A 22,712-nucleotide genomic window follows, 5' to 3' on the forward strand; every position below is an offset into this window, starting at 1 on the left:
GAGCGGTAAGTGGTGGGAGAGGAGTGCAAGGGTGAGCAATAGATGGTTATTTACAGGAAGGGGTTGCGTGAGGGAGGAGGAATTTTACTGAACAGTATTTTTGCATGAGGAGGAGGGAACTGCGTCAAGAGCATGTAATACTGTATATGGCATGACATACAGAGTGAAGCGGTCAGGATTTCTTCCTTGTATATAACATACTTCCCACTGCTGCTTTATGTTACATACCCTTTACTGCTCTTTGTTACTAATGCCCACTCTACTGTACTCCTGATGCTGCAGTCTGTATGATAGGATGTACTTTTAGTTCTACTGAGCCCTGCACTCTGCATGCTGCACTGCACATGACATATACAGTACTTGACCACTGCACTTTATGCACTGGGTTGTAAATCACATACTTCTGATTACTGCATTCTATATGCAGGGCTATATGTAACATAATCCAGACCACTCTGTTTGCTGGGAGTGCAGCAGTTAGGGATGTACAAAGTAAACCAAAGCATAAAGAGTTCAGCAGTCAAGAGCATGTACAGTAAGCATACAGAGTGCAGTGGTCAGGACTACCATAAAGTCTAATGTAAAGCAAACAGAGGTCAGGATTACTACACCTGTACAGTGCAATATACAGGTGTAGTGGTCAGGAGCATGCAATGTACAACACAGCAAACATATTGTAGCAGTCAGGATTATGTAACATGCGGTGTACATTACAAACCATACCCCCTTGAGGGTTAGGGACTGATGTGAATGTACAATATATGTATATATAATATATATGTAAAGCGCTGCGTAAATTGACAGCGCTATACAAGTACCTGAAATAAATAAATAAATATACACTGTCCTGCCACTGGTTTCCCTTATCTTCACTCTGTTCAGGAACTATGGCCACCAGATACTCATGGAGGTGTGTCAGATGTAAAGAGGCCATAAGCTCTGCAAGAAAATAATGACTGGAGGAACAGACAGCAAGGTGGTTGAGTATAAATCCTCTATTTGCAGTTAATTTTTTAAAATATTTTTTAACTCTGCAACAGAGTTGCTTCAACACACTGGCACAATATTCTGAGAGGGCTGTTGGACAGGAAAGGTTGTTTGCCTATAGCCTCCAGTGATGAGGTTGGGGCCCTAAAGCAGAAATGCAGCCAAAACATCTAAAGATAAAAATGAATAACCCATTAAAAGATAAAATAACAAAACAAGCTTTTGCAGCGGTATTCCCTTTCAATCCAGAGATTTCCTCCATAGTACTTTTTTTCTGCCTCTAGATGCCCTCAGTCTGAATGTCAAACATCAGTGAACCCTCTTCCTCTGAGCCCAGGTCCTGGATCCTCCTCTCCTCCATCCTGTGACTGGACAGTGATAGGAAAGGGAGTGATGATCTAAATTTATGACACTCTTCTCTATCCTATCAGCAAGTTTCTTGTCAGCACAGGCACTGATTGGGTCCTTCTACTGACTCTTCCTCTTACACTCTGTCCCTGCTGTTCAAATTCTGGTACTTACACTGCTTGCATTTAGAAATTACATTTACTGATTTATTAATTGTATTAATTTGTGTCATTTATATCTGTGTAGAGTTCAGCTTTGGAATGCATGTCTAAAAACATATTCTGTACAACTCTGCAATAAATTTAAAGCCATTGTAAAGGCAATTTTTTTTTTTAAATAACAAACCTGTCATACTTACCTGGTCTGTGTAGTGCTTTGTGCACAGAGCAGCCCTGATCCTCCTTCCAAGTGTCTCCAAAGCACGCATCTCGCTATGGGGGCAACCGAGCAGGCTCATTCTCGAGACATTGCTCTACGTGTCCATTCACACACAGCCGTGGCTTGGCCCCGCCCCCATGTCTCCTAATTGGCTCACTGGGTATCATTAACAGTAGTGGAAGCCAATGGCTCCCGCCGCTGTCTTAGCCAATGAGGAGAGAGAGACCAGGGAGAGTGCTGCACACAGAAGGTTTTTTACGTTTGTGCATTGAATGCATGAAGGTAAAAAAACGGAGCCTTTACAACCACTTTTATACATGCACATTTCCTCGGGTTTTATGCATTTAAAAATGCTGCAAAAATAAAATGCCTTAAATACACGTTGATTCCAGGGATGGACTGGCCATTTGGAAACTCGGGCACTGCCCGAGGGCCTAGGGTAAGTAGGGGGCCCCATGAGATGCCCCTGGTACCTTTTTCATAGGAGTTTGGGCAAGGACACAGGGGCCCCATGATCCCCTATTGCCGGGGGCCCCATGAGTTGTCAGTCTGCCCCTGGTTGATTCTGTCAGAAATCCAATGATCTCCTAAATTTATGTAGTGAGATGAAAACATGGAAGGAACATTTTCAATGATGTCCTAATTATTGTGGTTCCTAATCTGTTTCTTCTTATATTCTATATAGATAATTAGAGGCGTCCTGTAGTTCAAGGGGAGAATTGGGCAGAGCAGTGTCACCTTCCTTACAAAAATCTGATGAAATACAGTCATTTTTAACTACTCAGAAAAGTATTATTCAAATTTTGTTTGTATCCCATTTGTGATTTGTTTTTAAAGGCACATGAAAGTATTCAGCATACTAGAATCTTACTTACTGGCAAGACTTGGACAGGCTTCCTTAGCATCCTGATTTCCTGTTGGCAGTAAAATAAAATGCGTGAAAGCAAATTAATTTAAAGTGAACAGAATTTTTACATTTTCTACAGAATGTCAGTGATTAGTATATACTGTAATCTTTATCCACCAATTAAGAAGAAAACACCACTTTTAACCATTTTTTTTAAATCTAACCCCACTTTTAAATCACTTTATTGCAAATTTGAGCCAATTCTAAAGATGTCACCTGTCCCTATTTGGTGTTCTTCATGCTGCCTCTGAGGGTATGAATATTTAAATTTAGAATGTAAATTCCATAATGCTACTTGTCCAGTAACTATCATGTGTGCACAATTAAAAACAATTAAACTTACTGTAGAAAATTCACCTTTTTGGCATGACTTTGAAAATTACTTGAAATCTTTGTCAGTATTTCCTCATTTTACATCAGCATTGGCTGTATGTTAACACTTGAACGGCAGATCTTATCATGCCTATTTAAGAGATAGCAGTTTTATACCATTGCCATAAACAGCTTGATCATACCTTCAATGTGATGGCCGATATGGGCAATGTTGAAAATATCTGTGCAATGGGACTGAAGGTTTTACTGTACATGCTCTACTTCAGTTGTGTCCGGTGAGTCGCATTGATTCTGGTGGTACAGAGGAAGGACAGATATCTACCCATATCTTGCTTTGGGGGGACATCTGCATTTCTATAGCCAATTTAAGGGCTCGATCATATGGGCAGCCAGGGGGTTGTAAAAGCAAGCGGTTAAGCCAAGGTTTTAGCGCCCACGGCCACACACTTAAACACTGCAGCTTCTCTTTGATTCGTGGCGGTGGCAAAAATTAAACAGCATATCTTATTCAGCAGGTGGCACCTCCACCGAATGTGAACCATTCAAGTCAATGGGGCCACACCATATCTGTCCTGCAACCACATATAATTGCAGTACGGTGGGTTGGCATTTTGAGGCTTAAAGCAGGCTGTCAGGAGGCAGGATGTAGCACATTTGGGTCCATTACATTATAAATATATTTATTTTTATGAACCCTTTTTTTTTGTTTGTATCTGTTAAGGAGAGTTTCCTCACTTCCTCTGTGGTTAACAGGGCAATGGGGACAGATCTTACCTGAAAATGTGGACTGAAATGTTTATCTATATTGACAATCTCAACTTCTTTGTCATCCCGGACAATTACGGTGGTCACTGTTCGCCCAGTCAGGTGTGTGTGGAGCTGAGAAGCAAATATGTGAATCCCATCTGGAGGAAGTGCCTGCGAAAAAGTGGAAGCCATTCTTAAATAGAATTTAAAAAAAAACTGACCCTTCCTTGCTCTATTCAAGATTAAACAGCATAGAGCATTAAGCTTTAAACTGCATAGAGTAAGACAGCAATTATCCAGTTCAACCAACAACCATGGATTATGAAAGACAGCCTTGTGGGAATTGAAACCAGGATTACAACTCTGGAAATGTGCTAATCACTTAGTGTTTCACATAAAGCTGGCACCACATTATAGAGTCTCAGGGTCATGTCAGGTGACATGTTAAATTCCCAGTTACGTTCATTGGGAATCTAACAGGTTAACTTTTACTCACGAAGCCCCAAATGAAACGCGTTGCAATTATTCCAGTTTTCAAACCATCTGCGGCAAACATGTCATTCTGCTTTGAACACCTGACTGTAATTATAACCTTAAAGCAGAAGAAAAAAATAAAATTTGTTCGTGTTTTCCCTATGCTGCTCAATAATTAATGCCTCCCCGCTTCATTTAAATGTTGTTTCTGCCTGAGCGGACAAGGTGGGCTGATCAAGGAAATGGGGAAGGATAGGGAAGCTTTCTTTCCAGCAAAGAATTTGGTGGTTCGGTAAAGCATCAGTTATAAAATACCCACCAGCAACAACCCAGCTATTGTGAAACTAGAAGAGTTCTAGCCAAAACAATCCACTTGCTATTTTCTAGTTGTTACAATTTTCTGTATGTACATTTATATTAATGAAATGAATAAATGTAAATGAAACCATGTATCATTCCAAACTTTGAATAGAAACAGGATTTTTAAACACTGACACTTATCCATAAGAATATATACATAAACCTAGGTTAGTGATTCATTTCATGTGTACGCCCCTTGAGGGTTAGGGACTGATGTGAATGTACAATATATATGTAAAGCGCTGACTGCGCTATATAAGTACCTGAAATAAATAAATGTGTATATCAAAAAGTAATAAAAAGAACTAGTCATTTGGGCTTGTGCCAATACTTGAACGGTCATTCTTAAGCTATTTTAATGTGCAGGCTTGCTTAGTTTTCATATTTCCCCTTGACCTATTTTGAAGGTGATTCTCGAAAACTAATAGTCAACATTGGGAAACCCCCTATGGTTTGATAACTATTGTTCTACTAACCTCCTCTCATGTCGATTACATATGCTGCCTCCCAGCTCACAAGTGTACACAAAGGCATCAAATAACAGAGCTATTCAGTAATTTCCATTACTCCCAACTATTGAAAGTTATTGTTGTCAGCAAGCGATCAGGAAACTGACAGCAGCAACTGTCACATCTCAGCTCTCATTCAACTCCAGAATCTTCCTAAAAGAACAAAGGTGAAGCCATATACTGTAAGGGGCAAATATGAATCATTGATGAGTATGCCTACACATTTATATTATTTTAGACTGAATATTCAGATTCTTGTAGAAGTTGAATCTTCATTGCTTATGGGAAACTTTTTAAAAGCCTATGCTTGTCACCAAACCAGAATGAGCTTCTGTCATACAGTGCAAACAGATGAGCCTAATTTCTGTATTATGTAGCAGTGGGTTGTCTAAATTGCAGGTTCCCAGGCTGTACAAGTCAGGCAGACCTTTCAATAAGTATAACATTGTAGTGCGTAAGTAGGGGAAAAATCCAGGCCAGGAGCCTGGCAGTCCCCAGGTGTCAGTATAGTAGGAAATTAGTGACACGTCACTGACACTCCACTCCACAGCAGAAGATGAGAATTCTGCCTCTGAAAGCCACACTGCTCAGCGGGTGTGAATAATTCATGCTCACTTCCAGTTTACCTTGAAAGCAATGCGTCACGTTAAAGTTTGGATGTCTGGATGTCAAGAGTTCTAAGCATAATTTTGATATACAACCCTATGTACATTTGCTGTATCTATAAACTTCATCAATACTCTAAAATAGAAAATACTGTATATAATCTATTTTGTAGTGAGCAGTGACAGAGTTTATAGATACTCCTAAAGTCTTATAGGCCTGTATGTCAGCATTATGTTTACAGACTGAACAGGGATGTTGGGATTTCCTCACAAAATATCTAGGGATTAAGTTCCCCTTCCATTATTTTAATTCTCTGGATATTGGATATTGTTTACTTACCAGATACCAGATTTTACACCTTGTCCTCTCAGAGATTCCTTAGCTCCTATTATCTAGCTTTCCATCTAGCATATGCACGGGAAAAGGTCAGAGGGGTACTGTAACCCTCATGATGCGATTTCCCTTTCTCCTGCACTCTGGAGATAGAGGACCCAGATAGAGATATTTCATTTTACAGGGCAAATTGTGTGACCTTGGTACTTACTATGCCCCTAACAGAATCCAGACTAATTTCCTTTCCCATTTTATCAAGGTCATTTCTCATTACAGGAAGGGGACACTGTTTTTTGGAGTACTCATACATAGCTCTAATATCAACCCTTGATTGGCAATATCCTCTTGGAGCAGACCCAACCTATAATTCCTTCCAAGAATCTCAAATGTTTGCTGTTTTCCAGACATCTGGTCTTCTGGATGTTTTGCATGAACTGTGCCCCATGACCAAGGATTTTACTTTCTACTGGAACCCTAGTAGCTTTTGCAGAACTGACCATGTCTTTATGCCAGTACAGTAACTACACTTGGTTAGCAATTTGGACTATCTATTGGTCAGATTGTAGCCCTATCTTATTATGTGGTTTGTCTCTGCCTCTGTTTTTATCTGGAGATTGAATGATTCCCTTCTCATGACACATGATAATTCTCTCCAGCTTCAATCTCATATCCAAACCTTTTTACAGATAATATTGACTTGGAATTCTCCCCAGTTACACTCTGTGAGGCCAACATGGCCGCCATTTGGGGACACCTGATCTAAAAGTCTTCAGCTCAGAAAGCTCAACGTGAACAGAAGATTTGGGAACTTTCCCACTTGCTAGGATAAGTGAAAGAGGTATGGAAATCTCAACCTAGGCCCTTTAAACGGCATTTGTTTGACACTTACGCCATGAAGTTGGATGCTTTTTTCCTACCAAAATAGCTGAGAAGGCTTTAGGGTGGTCTAGGCATACACTATATTCTTGAGCAAATAAACCTGGCCTCATGTTGCCCAAGAGGTTTAATACCATTCAGAGGCCCTACTTCCCAATCCAACTTTAGACTAGAAATGAAGGAGATCTTGCCTCTGATCCCTCCCAAATTGTTTCCATTTATGCTGATTTCCTCTCTTCCTTATATAGCAACCCTTAAAGTGTTATTAAACCTACAACAGTAAAATCATTCTGTATATGCAGTAAAGCATGCTTGTTATACTCACTGTGGAACCTAAGGGTTAATCCTCTGCATTGTGTAAAAAGGCTGTTTGATATTTTCTTCTCTGCCCCTCCTCTTGTTGAAATGACCACCTAATATAGACTGAACCCGTGGTCACATGCACATGCTCAGTTTGGTGTGTATTGCTAGCGAGGTTTTTTTTGTTCTTGGGAGGGTGCATGTGATCAACAAAGGGCCAATCAGCACTGTCCAGACAGAGGGCGAGAGGTTTCACATCCTCCTAGAGCAGAAAGAAAACTCCTCCTACAAGCTTTAACCAGTGCTCTGCTGAAGTCACACGACTGCTCTAACTGCTGATGAGAAAAGGTATTTAGAAGTTTATATTTACTAAAATAATTGCATTTCCGTGTTGCGTGTACTATGGGAAACCAGGAATAGTGAATGCAGGGTCCTGGGTTTAGTAACACTTTAACCCATTTCCTACTGACAGAAATAAACCATTTGTGGTTATCTGCTATAGCTAATAATTTCTGTGACACCCTCAATCAAGACATTGATTGAAATAATGTTTCCCTCGCTATTAATACACTGAAACCAACAAAAACACCTTGGTCAGATGGACAGTTTCTCATTTTTATTTTAATAAATATTCCTTGCTTCAGGTATCGCACTTGACTTTTCCCTTCAATTCTCTTAAAACAGGAGCTTGCCTCTTCCTTTCCTGGTCCAGACCCTCAACAGTTATGCCCTTTTTTTATATTGAATGTGGACCTAAAATCGTTATGCATCTGTGCATATATTTCTGTGTGATAAAAACACACTTTCTGTGGCATCCCAGTGTTTATCATTGCAAGGTACATGTGTTCAAAATGAGATGTTAAACCTTGGAGTGGCCATGTTTCTCCTTGAAATGTTTCACCCAAACAGGTCTCAGGATAAATAGGAAAGGATAGGCCCTATCGTGCAGTAGGAACTTTTCCCTGCTCTTATGTAAGCATGTCAACTAGTGTGTGGGGCAAATGGACAATAGCACATAGCTTATAAGGATGACAGGTATTGTCTTTTTACAGTAGTTGCTTTCCCATGACATGAAAAAGAGCTAATCGTGTTAATGGAGACTAGAACTTAATAAATGCAGGGGTTAATGTAAGTGACCTATTTTGCAAAATGCTTTGTGTCTTTGACTTTGTTATTTTGAGCATCTGACAATCATGTAAAAAATGGAATGGAACGCCTGGTTGTTTTGAGTCAATGAATCAAAAATCACTGATCACTGGATCAGCATGACAGCTAGACAACTTGCAAGTTCACAAGGAAAAGTCAACAATGGCAGCTTTCACACAAGTTCTCTCAGTAAAGGCTCCCTTTAAATGTAATTTGAAGGGATTCCCATGGCTTCTTATTTTAAAACAAACTTTCATTATTTAATCAAACTGGAACAGAGTGTTGCTTTAAACCTTACAATATTTCCAAGTGCATTTGTTTCTGCGTGACAACAACACACTCCGCCTGACTCTGCAATTAATTGTTACAGGGAAAGTTTTCTGTTCCAATAAAGAGATAAGTCAAAGCCATCAAACAACAAACAGATCTGCTACGTCCCGGCATGAATACATATCAAAGATTCATCACTGCTTGTGTTTCATGAGCAAGAACTGCAATCATCCGCCAAGTATTCCCTGTCAGCTCGCATTGGCGTAAATATGCGACTTGTTCTGATCTGCCGCAGGTGGAGGGGGAATTAACCCAATGTAAGACAAAACAAAGAAGCTCCTTAGCACTTATTTCTGCCACCCAGAGGATCCAATAAAGAAGATCAAGTAAAATTGCTGCTAAGACATAACAAAAGCAGGCATGTCACTTGCATGCATTTGCAAAAATGCGTATTCGGAAAACACATACAATCATGCAGTGTGCTGCTACTCTACTCCATAAAAGTACCAGCACTAGCATGTACATTTAGGGAACTTATTAGGTAAACCTAACAAGCACTAGAGAGGAAATTATTTAGCCTATAGAAAAGCAAGAATCAACAAGAGCAAGAGTCAACAAAGCACTCAGTTAGTATTAGCTCCTTCCAGCTCAGCCCCAGTGTCCCTTTAACTTGGTGATTAGCCTACGGGGCAGGATGGTCAAATAACCACTATGATTGGCTGTCACAGTGTTCACATGATCATTACATATCATTACTAGAGACAGGGTGCTGTCTTTGACAGCTCAGTCACTGTTCTGGGAGTGCACAGCAAGTTTGCTCTCAGCACAGAAACCTTCACCGCCCATTGAAGCATACAGTTGTGTTCAAAATAATAGCAGTGTGTTGAAAAAAGTGAATAAACCTCAAAATCCTTCTAATAGATTTTATTTCCATACACACAAATGCATTGGGAACACTACACATTCTATTCCAAATCAAAACATGAAGAAAAATATATCAAATTTGTGTTGTTCCTCTAAAAAAAATTGAAGAAAAGTGAATATTAGACTGTACAAAAAAATAGCAGTGTTTGTATTTTTCTTTACAAACTCAAACATTCACTTGATAAACTGAAAAATGTTTGAAGATTTTGCTTTCCTTTGAATCACTTAATTAATATTTAGTTGTATAAGCACTGTTTCTGAGAACTGCTGTACATCTGTGTTGTATGGAGTCAACCAACTTCTGGCACCTGTGAACAGATATTCCAGCCCAGGATGATTGGACTACATTCCACAGTTCTTCTCTATTTCTTGGTTTTGCCTCAGAAACTGCATTTTTGATGTCACCCCACAAGTTTTCAATTGGATTAAGATCCAGGGATTGGGTTGGCCACTCCATAACGTCAATCTTGTTGGTCTGGAACCAAGATGTTGCACGTTTACTGGTGTGTTTGGGGTCGTTGTCTTGTTGGAACACCCATTTCAAGGGCATTTCCTCTTCAGCATAAGGCAGCATGACCTCTTCAAGTATTCTGATGTATTCAAACTGATCCATGATCCCTGGTATGTGATAAATAGGCCCAACACCGTAGTATGAGAAACATCCCCATATCATGATGCTTGCGCAACCATGCTTCACTGTCTTCACAGTGTACTGTGGCCTGAATTCAGTGTTTGGGGGTCGTCTGACAAACTGTCTCCGGCCACTAGACCCAAAAAGAACAATCTTCCTTTCATCAGGCCACAAAATGTTGCGCCATTTCTCTTTAGGCCAGTCAATGTGCTCTTTGGCAAATTGTAACTTCTTCAGCATGTCTTTTTTTCAACAGTGGGACTTTGCGGGGGCTTCTTGCAGATTGCTTGGCTTCACATAGGCGTCTTCTAATTGTAACAGTACTCACAGGTAACTTTAGACCTTCTTTGATCTTCCTGGAGCTGATTGTTGGCTGAGTCCTTGCCATTTTGGCTATTCTTCTATCCATTCGAATGTTAGTTTTTCGCTTTCTTCCACGTCTTTCAGGTTTTGGTTGCCATTTTAAAGCATTTGCAATCATCTTAGCTGAGCAGCCTATCATTTTCTGCACTTCTTTATATGTTTTCCCCTCTCCGATCAACTTTTTAACCAAGGTACGCTGTTCTTCTGAACAATGTCTGGAACGACCCATTTTCCTCACAATTTCAGAGAGAAATGCACTGTAACCAGCATGTACAACATTTGCTGCCTTCTTTCCTTAAATAAGGGCAATAACCTCACTAATAGAACTCCACACTGCTGTTATTTTGAACATGCCCCTTTCAATTAGTGATTCAATTACACAGAATCAGCAGCATGCATGTCATGACTGTTGGGTCTGTTGGATTTCTATTACTCTACTACACCTGCTAGTAAATTATTTGCCATGTAGAAATATCATTTCTACCAAAATCAGTGATTGATCAGGTTAGTGATGTCTGACTGCTATTATTTTGAACACAACTGTATATGCGAGCATTAACGGCCACCTTCTTTTGCTGCTGCGCATATGCATTATGTGGGTGGCAATAGGTTAAAAGAAGCCAATCATCTGAGAAACACAGAAGCTCCAACTGTGACAGTTACATGGCTGTAAATCTGAATTTGGCTTTAATCATTTTTAAACTACTGATCCTCATCAAGTACATAGAATAGCACTGCCGTAAAAAGCAGTTGGAGCAGTGTAAGTAGGTGCTTACAGGGTGTCTGTGAGTATTTTAGCCCTGTCTACACTGTGACCTCCTGTGTGAACTGCATTGTTTGTGTATGTAATGAGTCACAGGCCGCTCAGGCTGGGAAGGAGTAAGGCTACTTTTACCTGTTTTTGAGTAAAAAAAGGGCCTGAAAAGCTCAAGAAAAATGCTTCCCTATGTATGTGAATGTAGTGTACAGTGCATTTTAAATATTGTATTGTCTTTTCCTGTTTTTTTTGCACTACTAATAAGATATGTGCGGTGTGCATAGGAATTTTTTCATATTTGTTCACACTATAGTCCAGCCCCCCAACAGTGTGAAGGTCCATGAACTGGACCTCTGTTAAAAAAGTTTGAGGACCCCTGATCTAGATATTTAGGGAGAGATAAATGCCTGTTGCTCCTCATGTTTCTGGACTGTGCTTCTATGATGTTCAGTAAAGTTTTATGAACTGTTCATTGCCTGGTCTGAAGTTACTGCAAAGGGGTGCATGGCGTATGATGAACAGGGCCTGTTACATACATGCGAGATGAAGAGGACATGTAGTTACTAAAGGTAACAAATACAAGCGAAGGAGATGGCAGCCAGACAGCAGAAGGACAGTACTAGCAGTGGTGACAGGCTCTCTGTATACCGAGAGGATTGGTTCACGGTTTCCCTCCCAAGTGGTCAGTGCCCCAGTAACCAGGGCCAAACTCATGTGGCAGAGACCTCATTGACCTAGCCGCAGGTATGGGAAGAGTTAATGAGGTTAAGATGAGCACGCAGGAGGTCCGTCTTTGTCACATGCTGGCATCTGTACATTATCACTGGGAGCCAGGTGATAGGAAAGCTGGACTGGTGGAATGGGATACAAGCTCAGAGGTGTTCCCTTCTAAATGCTACATTCCAGGAGACAAAGTGAGCAGTACCAAGAGACAACAGAGTTCAGACTACAGAGCCTCAAGTTACAATACAGTTGCACCAGGTGTATGGCTGACTTCTAATGTGGAGTGCCGCCTTAATGTTGAGTTCACATGAACGCGGCCCCTCCTGGTCCAGGGCATTAGTGAACTTGTACATGAGAAGAAGAGGCCCCAAGTGCTGGGTAAATTGCCCCACCCAAAAGCTGTGGGGTCCTATTCAACTGGAACCAGTAGGGTCAGTGTACTTCTACGGAAGAGCCCTAAAATAAGTTTATGAAACAAAAATCTGACTTTTAAAGGCTAGATTCTGTATTTAAAAGTCAAAATCCTGTGTTTAGTAGTCACAATTCTGAGATTGTTTATTATCTCAGAATTCAGACACAATGATAACTGTGATTAAAGTCAGAATTTTGAGAATCAGAGTTACTAAGCTCATTCTAAGTGTAGCACCCTCGTAGGTAGGTGCTAGGATTTGTATAGTTAGGTTAAGCATAGCTGTGTTTCTCTGCTTAACAGAGAGACTGTTAGGAATATCTAGTTGGGCTCTCTGCTTAACAGAATGCTGTGATGGATTAGTCAGGTCTGCTCATGATGCTCTGGTGCTGCTAAGTTTGCCTTGAGTTCTGCCCTCCTTCAGGAAACTATGAGAGCCTTCGAGAACCTGGGAGGGATCTAGGCAAATGAGCAGCATGAATATGGATACAGCCCTGGCCAACTGCAGGGGAGGGCAGTCCTATTGCATGCGTCTTTCCTAGGGAGAGAATAGAACCAAGCCAGGCTGGAGGCAGGCTTGCCTCGCCTGGCACTGGCTGCCATGCGGGCCTCAGGTGGTTAACCTGAGGGCCTGAAGTTAGGGAGAGTGACCCTTGTTCTACAGTATGCTGACTGAGGGGAGCTGTCTGCCAACGCTCTGTCTAGTATCACTGGAGGGTTTCCCTTGGAAGATTGGAAGGACGCAACCATTCTGTCCTCGGACCTTGTGAGTACAGACATTGAGGAATTTGGGGACTCTGTGTGCTTGCTACCCCCCTGGTGCTTGATAGTCAGCGTGGGTCTGAAAAGGAAAGGGAACACTGGCTAGGGTTCTGAAGAGTTTGTCCAACTGTTGCTACTACATAGGACTTTGCTCAGCTACATTACCTTTGGGCTGTCACAGTCTGACATAACTGGCTTGTACTTGTGGAGCTCAGCCCTGTAACTACTACTAATGCAAAAAGGAACTTTGCTCACTCCTAAACTACTTGTTGCTACCATTTAAAGAAAAGTCTGCTATCTGCTTCAGCCAAGACTTCATAAGTGCTCAACTAAGAGATCAGCTAGATGTCTTCAGTGTGAATAGTACTAATTTTGGAGTATCCTACTACATTCCCCATCCCTATTTCCCAGTTCTACAATAAAACTCCAAAAACAAACATCCCCTAGACCGGTCATTGAAGACAGCGAGTGAGTATGCGTACCTGGCTGTGGAAAAATACTTGGTGCCTGGCTGTGGGGCAAAAAAAGGGGGAAACCTGGGCAAAAATACAAGTGGCCCTTACAAGGGTGGCGCTACATAAGCTTCAACGTCAGAATTCTGTGATTAAAATTCAGAATTGCAGTCGCAGTCTTTAAGGTAAGTGTCCAATCAAGGCCACAGATGTATCAATATGAAGCACTGAGGTGTGCTGGTAGCCTATTCAACCCAAATTATTGGGCTGCCTTACTGCAGCATACCTCAAAATGTGAAAACACACATATGCTATTGCCTACACAAATGTGAAGGGAGTTTTGGTCTTCAAAAAGCTTAAATTATTACATTTATTTTAGGTAGCCATTAAAGGGATTGTTTTTATGATTCTTTTTTACCTATGTAAAAATATGTCAAGAAAGTTTGATTTAACTGCACATTTTGTGTGCCTGGTTCACCTCTAAGTAACCCTACACTTCTAAAATGTCTCTTTCGCATTTCACACCATGTATTAATCTATATTCATGAGACTCTGAAAAATATATCATTATAAGCACGCGATGCCTCCAGGTGTGAGAGTGAATTATTCCTCCCAGTCCAAAGTGTCTACAATTCTAAATAGCACTGCTTATTCCCACAGGATGAAGTTACATGAGGGCACATATTCTAACACATTGTTCTTTTTATGTACACATAGATAGTTACAGATCAATGGAGGAAAAAAATGATTTACATGCCAATGAAACGGTAGTTAAACTTTTTTCAATGATATACAAAAATATAGATGCTTTTATTTTCAGTTCTGCATGTAAACAGCAAGATAGTACTGATAACAATATGGAGTCTGCATTTGCTGAACTATACCTGAAATTGTAGGTTGCTTGGCTGTTTGTGTTCTACTTTCTTTGACCTGGAACAAGCATGCTGCCATGAAGTCAGAGTATAGTTAGAGCCATGGGCACAGCATTAGAGGTCTCAGGGGTCACAATTGTGACCCTGCTCATGCTCCAAGCGAGCCTGTGCTGTCTCCATGTTACTATGACTGGCAAAGTGGAATTCAGTGCAAAGTGGAAGCTCTGAGCTTTTGGCTCCATTTTCAAGTGAGGCCAGCCCCGCTGAACGGGAAAGTGTCAGTGCTAACAGCTAGGTGGGGATGGACTCCGAACTGTCACCGGGCTGAACAAGGGAGGAGGATTGAGACCAGATATAGTGAATGCAGGGTCCTGGGTTTAGTAACACTTAAATACACAGGGTCATTGTGGGATAAACAAATAAAGCTGTCTAGCTGCCTTCAGCCATAACCCCGGTAAACCACAAGATTACGTATTGCGGTCAACAAGTTTAGTTTAAAGCCTAAGGGTCCATGCACATTGGGCTTAAAAAACACAGTTTAGTTTTTTTGCATGTAGAAGCAGCTCAATGTTTTCCTATGTGTCTATGCACATTAGGATGTTTAGAGGGATATTTTAAGCTCAGCGTTTAGAGGTAGAAAAAAACACCTCTTGTTTGTGTTTTTGAGAGTTTTCAGGCAGAAAAAAATGTTAAACTCTTGTACAAAAATGCTCTATATAAGTGTTTTTTCTGCCAAAAGAGCTGGCAATTTAAGCATAGTGTGCGTGAAGCCTAACACTAATAAAACACCCAAAATACATGTTTAAACTGTCATACCTACTACTGAACATTTGCAATGCTGATCCAGCAGTCTGGAGATCCAGGCACCCCTGCTGGCCAGAATTGACAGTTACCTCACTTTTCAGTTTGGTCACTGACCTGCCCCCTTCTGGCTGCTTGGGCAATGAAAAAGAATCACCACACTGTTGAGGCCATCATATTGCTCTCCCCTCCTTTCAGAAATCTCATCTTTGTAGACCGAATGTACTGTGCAATACTGTACAGCCAAAATGGCTCATGGTGCCCCTCCCTCTATAGTCCTGGATTGCAGGAGGTTAACATAATGAAAAATGTTTGTGGTTATACTAGCAGTATTCAAAACTAAACTGATTACTAGAGATGAGCGAATCGAAGTATCCGAAGTGGAATTCGAGTCGAATATCGGAAAAATTTCGATTCGTGCCGAATCCGAAAAATAGCCTAATTCGGACGCGCGAATCGAAATTTTTCAGAAAATGGCGGCTGACATGTGCGACGACGGAGCGGGGATGTCTGGGAAGGCGCGCAGACAAGGCGCGCTGACCCATAATGCATTCCTCAACTACATGTGATCGCATCAGCCAGTCAGCAGCCAGCCAGCCAGCACTGTGTAATGGTCGAGCTATAAATAGCGGCCATTTTGGAATTCTTCATTTGCCTGCAGTTATTGAACAGAGGCAGACCGCTCTGTACTAGGGACAGGGACAGGGTTAGGGCCACAGAAACGATAATTGGGGACAGAGAAAAGTTACTTAGGGACAGAGAAACGTTATTAGGGCCACAGAATTTTTACTCAGGGACAGACAGAATTGTTACTGAGTGCCAGAGAATTGTTACTCAGGGACAGACAGAATTGTTACTGAGTGCCAGAGAATTGTTACTTAGGGCCACAGAAACTTTAATTAGGGCCACAGAATTTTTACTCAGGGACAGACAGAATTGTTACTGCGTGCCAGAGAATTGTTACTTAGGGCCACAGAAACTTTACTTAGGGCCACAGAATTTTTACTCAGGGACAGACAGAATTGTTACTGAGTGCCAGAGAATTGTTACTCAGGGACAGACAGAATTGTTACTGAGTGCCAGAGAATTGTTACTCAGGGCCCCAGAAACTTTACTTAGGGCCACAGAATTTTTACTCAGGGACAGACAGAATTGTTACTGAGTGCCAGAGAATTGTTACTCAGGGACAGACAGAATTGTTACTGAGTGCCAGAGAATTGTTACTTAGGGCCACAGAAACTTTACTTAGGGCCACAGAATTGTTACTCGCACAGACACAGAATTGTTACTCGCACAGACACAGAATTGTTACTGAAGGCCACAGAACTGTTACTTAGGGCCACAGAATTGTTACTCGCACAGACACAGAATTGTTACTCGCACAGACACAGAACTGTTACTGAGGGCCACAGAACTGTTACTTAGGGCCACAGAATTGTTACTCGCACAGACACAGAATTGTTACTCAGGGCCACAGAACTGTTACTTAGGGACAAAGAAACGCTAGTTAGGGCCACAGAATTCATACTCAGGGACAGACAGAATTGTTACGGAGTGCCAGAGAATTGTTACTCAGGGCCACAGAAACTTTACTTAGGGCCACAGAATTTTTACTCAGGGACAGACAGAATTGTTACTGAGTGCCAGAGAATTGTTACTCAGGGACAGACAGAATTGTTACGGAGTGCCAGAGAATTGTTACTCAGGGCCACAGAAACTTTACTTAGGGCCACAGAATTTTTACTCAGGGACAGACAGAATTGTTACTGAGTGCCAGAGAATTGTTACTCAGGGACAGACAGAATTGTTACTGAGTGCCAGAGAATTGTTACTTAGGGCCACAGAAACTTTACTTAGGGCCACAGAATTGTTACTCGCACAGACACAGAATTGTTACTCGCACAGACACAGAACTGTTACTGAGGGCCACAGAAACTTTACTTAGGGCCACAGAATTGTTACTCGCACAGACACAGAATTGTTACTCGCACAGACACAGAACTGTTACTGAGGGCCACAGAACTGTTACTTAGGGCCACAGAATTGTTACTCGCACAGACACAGAATTGTTACTCAGGGCCACAGAACTGTTACTTAGGGACAAAGAAACGCTAGTTAGGGCCACAGAATTCATACTCAGGGACAGACAGAATTGTTACTGAGTGCCAGAGAATTGTTACTCAGGGCCACAGAAACTTTACTTAGGGCCACAGAATTTTTACTCAGGGACAGACAGAATTGTTACTGAGTGCCAGAGAATTGTTACTCAAGGACAGACAGAATTGTTACTGAGTGCCAGAGAATTGTTACTCAGGGACAGACAGAATTGTTACGGAGTGCCAGAGAATTGTTACTCAGGGACAGACAGAATTGTTACTGAGTGCCAGAGAATTGTTACTTAGGGCCACAGAAACTTTAATTAGGGCCACAGAATTTTTACTCAGGGACAGACAGAATTGTTACTGAGTGCCAGAGAATTGTTACTCAGGGACAGACAGAATTGTTACGGAGTGCCAGAGAATTGTTACTCAGGGCCCCAGAAACTTTACTTAGGGCCACAGAATTTTTACTCAGGGACAGACAGAATTGTTACTGAGTGCCAGAGAATTGTTACTTAGGGCCACAGAAACTTTACTTAGGGCCACAGAATTGTTACTCGCACAGACACAGAATTGTTACTCGCACAGACACAGAATTGTTACTGAAGGCCACAGAACTGTTACTTAGGGCCACAGAATTGTTACTCGCACAGACACAGAATTGTTACTCGCACAGACACAGAACTGTTACTGAGGGCCACAGAACTGTTACTTAGGGCCACAGAATTGTTACTCGCACAGACACAGAATTGTTACTCAGGGCCACAGAACTGTTACTTAGGGACAAAGAAACGCTAGTTAGGGCCACAGAATTCATACTCAGGGACAGACAGAATTGTTACGGAGTGCCAGAGAATTGTTACTCAGGGCCACAGAAACTTTACTTAGGGCCACAGAATTTTTACTCAGGGACAGACAGAATTGTTACTGAGTGCCAGAGAATTGTTACTCAGGGCCCCAGAAACTTTACTTAGGGCCAAAGAATTTTTACTCAGGGACAGACAGAATTGTTACTGAGTGCCAGAGAATTGTTACTCAGGGACAGACAGAATTGTTACTGAGTGCCAGAGAATTGTTACTTAGGGCCACAGAAACTTTACTTAGGGCCACAGAATTGTTACTCGCACAGACACAGAATTGTTACTCGCACAGACACAGAATTGTTACTGAAGGCCACAGAACTTTTACTTAGGGCCACAGAATTGTTACTCGCACAGACACAGAATTGTTACTCGCACAGACACAGAACTGTTACTGAGGGCCACAGAACTGTTACTTAGGGCCACAGAATTGTTACTCGCACAGACACAGAATTGTTACTCAGGGCCACAGAACTGTTACTTAGGGACAAAGAAACGCTAGTTAGGGCCACAGAATTCATACTCAGGGACAGACAGAATTGTTACGGAGTGCCAGAGAATTGTTACTCAGGGCCACAGAAACTTTAATTAGGGCCACAGAATTTTTACTCAGGGACAGACAGAATTGTTACTGAGTGCCAGAGAATTGTTACTCAGGGACAGACAGAATTGTTACGGAGTGCCAGAGAATTGTTACTCAGGGCCACAGAAACTTTAATTAGGGCCACAGAATTTTTACTCAGGGACAGACAGAATTGTTACTGAGTGCCAGAGAATTGTTACTCAGGGACAGACAGAATTGTTACTGAGTGCCAGAGAATTGTTACTCAGGGCCACAGAAACTTTACTTAGGGCCACAGAATTTTTACTCAGGGACAGACAGAATTGTTACTGAGTGCCAGAGAATTGTTACTCAGGGACAGACAGAATTGTTACTGAGTGCCAGAGAATTGTTACTCAGGGCCACAGAAACTTTACTTAGGGCCACAGAATTTTTACTCAGGGACAGACAGAATTGTTACTGAGTGCCAGAGAATTGTTACTCAGGGACACATAATCGTTGAATTAAAGAGTATGTCAGACAACATGCAGAGGAGTGGCAGAGGAGGCAATTTTTTAGGAGCGAGCAGACGTGGCAGCAGAGGAAGGGGTCGAGGCAGCACTATTCGCAGCCAGAGGCCAGTGCTCCCGGTGTCATCCAGCGGTCGTGTCTCCACCGACAACCCTGCCGTCATTGATTGGTTGGCTCGGTCGTCTTCCTCTTCCCAGGTCACCTCTGACACCTACAGCCAACGGTCGGTGGGTACGTCAGACACAACCGTTAGTTGGCATGGCCCGGGAGCAAGCCCACTGAAATCACATGTCCTCTACCTGCCCCTGTCCTTTGCTGTTCCCTCACCAAGCGAAGTATCGCATGCTGTGGGCTCAGCCCCACTGTACAGTGAGGAACAGCTAACAGAGGGCGGTCAGGAACGGGGGGAGACATCGGCCTTTTCAGCAGCCAGGCGAAGAAGTACTGGCGAGGAGAGTGGCTCTGTAGCCGGTCTAGAGACAGGTCTGTCTCCTGACCCAGACGCAGCCGAGGGGGCTAGTAGTGAGGCGGAGACCGTACCTGATGATGAGGAGGTTGATCGCACTTGGCTGCCTCGTCGTCATCAGGCAATTTCTTCCGCATCATCAGGAGAAGAGGGTGCCAGCTTGGCAGCGAGCGAAACAGTCGGTGGGTTGCCCAGGAGGCAGCAGGGTCGCATCAGTGTCAGTGGAGCCAAACGGCCACGGAGTAGAGCACCAGCTCCACTGCAGCCTACCACCACGGCCAGTAGTGGTGCCGGTGCGCACGGAGGAAGTAGCAGTCAGCCAGTGAGGAGTAGCGAGGGCAAAGTTTCCTACTCGGTGGTGTGGCAATTTTTCGTCAAGCCGCCCGAGGAAGTAAACGTAGCCGTATGTCGACTATGTGGCCAGAAATGCAAGCGTGGCCAGGGGGCCCATGTTGGGACTACAGCGTTGCGTCAGCATATGCAGCGTCACCATTCGTTGGCCTGGGAAAACCGTGATAAAGATACGGCGGTTCTGCCTGCCCCAGCCCCCGCTCCATCACCCGCTCCGTTACTTGCTCCGTCACCCGACGTCGTCAATCACCCTCTATCAGCCAGTCAAGGCTCCAACACCTCTGCTGAGGGGAGTTGTCGCTCGTTGGCATCTTCCGCTCGTTCAGATGCTCCTTCTCCTGCTACTCCTCTTCTCGGATTCCGTCAACAGTCTTTCTTGGAATCCGTTTCCAAGAGACAACAGTTTGCGAGCACGCACCCGACGGTGCAAAAGCTGAACGTCCTCCTGTCCAAGTTGCTGGTGCTGCAGTCCCTCCCTTTCCAACTGGTGGACTCAGCACCTTTCCGAGAAATGATGGCTTGTGCCGCGCCGCGGTGGAGAGTGCCAAGCCGTCATTTCTTTGCCCAAAAGGCAGTGCCAGCCCTGCATTCACATGTAGAAGAGATGGTGGGCCAGTCTTTGAGCATGTCGGTCTCTGCCAAAGTGCACGGCAGCGCCGACGTGTGGAGCTGTAACTACGGTCAGGGACAGTACATGTCATTTACGGCCCACTGGGTGAACGTGGTGCCGGCACAGCCGCACCAGCAACTTGGACAGGTCACGACGCTTTTGCCTCCACGTTTGCACGTCCTTGGTCCAGCAAACATGTCCGCCTCTACCACCTCTTTTTCCGCCGTGTCCTCAGCCGCCACCCCCGTGCCAAGTCCCATTACCCGACCGGCATATCACATGTGCAGGGCGCAACGGTGTCACGCTGTGCTGCACCTGGTATGCCTTGGCGAACGTAGTCACACAGGGGAGGAACTGCTGAGTGTAATGAACAGAGAAATCGACAGATGGCTGTCTCCGCGCAAACTTAAAATCGGAACCATGTTGACCGACAACGGAAAGAACATGGTGTCTGCTCTGCGTCAAGGAAGGTTGTGCCATGCGCCATGCATGGCTCACGTGTTCAATCTGGTTGTCAAGCGGTTCCTAAAATCCACCATCCCACTGCAAGACATCCTTAAAATGTCACGTAAACTGTGCATGCATTTCAGCCATTCCTACACCGCAAAGAACACCCTCATTGAGCTGCAGCGGCAGAACGGAATTCCACAGCATCGCCTGATCTGCGACGTTGCAACAAGGTGGAATTCAACCCTACACATGTTAGACCGCCTTTACGAGCAGCGAAAGGCCATCACCGATTTCCTTATGTTACAAGCGGATAAAGGTACTCCCCTGTGTAACTTAGATGTCAGCCATTGGCAGCTCATGCGTGACACCTGCCGCTTGCTCAGGCCCTTTGAGGAGGCCACGCTATTCGTGAGTCGGCAGGACTATGGGATGAACGACGTCATTCCTCTGTTGCACGTCCTGGAACAAATGCTGTTAACAATGGCTGGTCAGGGTGCGGTAGACGTGGCGCACAGATCTCAACGCCACATGACCCCTGTGGGGGCAGGACAGGAAGAAGAGGAGGAGGTAGAGGAGGACATTTGTGCTCAGGAATTATTGAGTGAAATGGGTGGTTTTTCCACTCAGCGGACAGGAGTGGAGGAGCAGGAGCATCTGGTAGAGGAGGAGGAGGAGGAGACAGAGGACCCAGACGCACCGTGGCAGTATGCTGTGGAGATGGAGGCAGGGAGTCCCTCGCATTCCTTGGCACAAATGGCCCATAGCATGCTCGGTTGCTTGCGTAGCGACAGCCGAATAATAACCATCAGACAGAGGGATGACTTTTGGCTGTCCACCTTGTTGGACCCTCGCTACCGGTCCAAAATGGTGGCCTTTTTCACACCTGCTGAGAGGGAGGCCAAAATTACGTACTATAAAAACCACCTATGTAGTCAGTTGGTCTCTGCCTTTGTGCGCCAACGTCCATCCTCAGACACTGTGGGCCCTGTGCGCTCGCGTTCCGCTGGCATGGCAGCAGGGGAGGGGTGGGGTGGTAGGAGCAGTGGCAGCTCCACCAGCAGCGGCTGCCTCAGTCTGCAGTCGATGATGAGTAGCTTTCTTCACCAGCGCAGTGAGGAAACTACTAACCAGCCGCAGCAGCAGCAGCAGCAGCAGCATCAGGTGGACCTGGAGCAGGAGCTCAAACAACAGGCTTGGGCCTACTTGGACAGCACACTGCCAACCGAGGTAGACAATCCCCTTGACTACTGGGCAACGAAACTTGACCTTTGGCCCCAACTAGCTGAAAGGCTGTCATGCCCGGCCAGTAGCGTGGCATCGGAGCGCGTGTTTAGTGCGGCAGGAGGTATTGTAACTCCGCGGAGGACACGACTGTCCACCCAAAGTGTGGAGAGACTCACGTTTGTGAAAATGAATCAGGCGTGGATTAGTCTGGATTTCAAACCACCAGTTCCTGACACAACTGACTAAATCCGCCATGAATCATGCCTCAAACATGTGCCACTTTCAGGTCTCCTCACACACTGCTGGTGTGTT

General features: G+C 43.7%; 1 protein-coding gene across 1 annotated transcript in view; it reads right to left on the minus strand.

The window, feature by feature from the left end:
• DBH (dopamine beta-hydroxylase) overlaps positions 1–22,712 on the minus strand; it is a 94,605-nt gene that overhangs the window by 28,760 nt on the left and 43,133 nt on the right. Inside the window, exons 7-8 of the mRNA XM_089677071.1 lie at positions 3,728–3,871; positions 2,589–2,627 (exon numbers count right to left, since the gene is read on the minus strand). Coding sequence (XP_089533197.1) covers positions 2,589–2,627; positions 3,728–3,871 — 183 coding nt within the window. The remainder of the gene's footprint in view (positions 1–2,588; positions 2,628–3,727; positions 3,872–22,712) is intronic.

The sequence above is a fragment of the Staurois parvus genome, unplaced genomic scaffold (genome assembly GCF_062004578.1).
Source record: "Staurois parvus isolate SC_StPar_1 unplaced genomic scaffold, SC_StPar_1.0 ptg000176l, whole genome shotgun sequence".
NCBI classification, from domain to species: Eukaryota; Metazoa; Chordata; class Amphibia; order Anura; family Ranidae; genus Staurois; species Staurois parvus.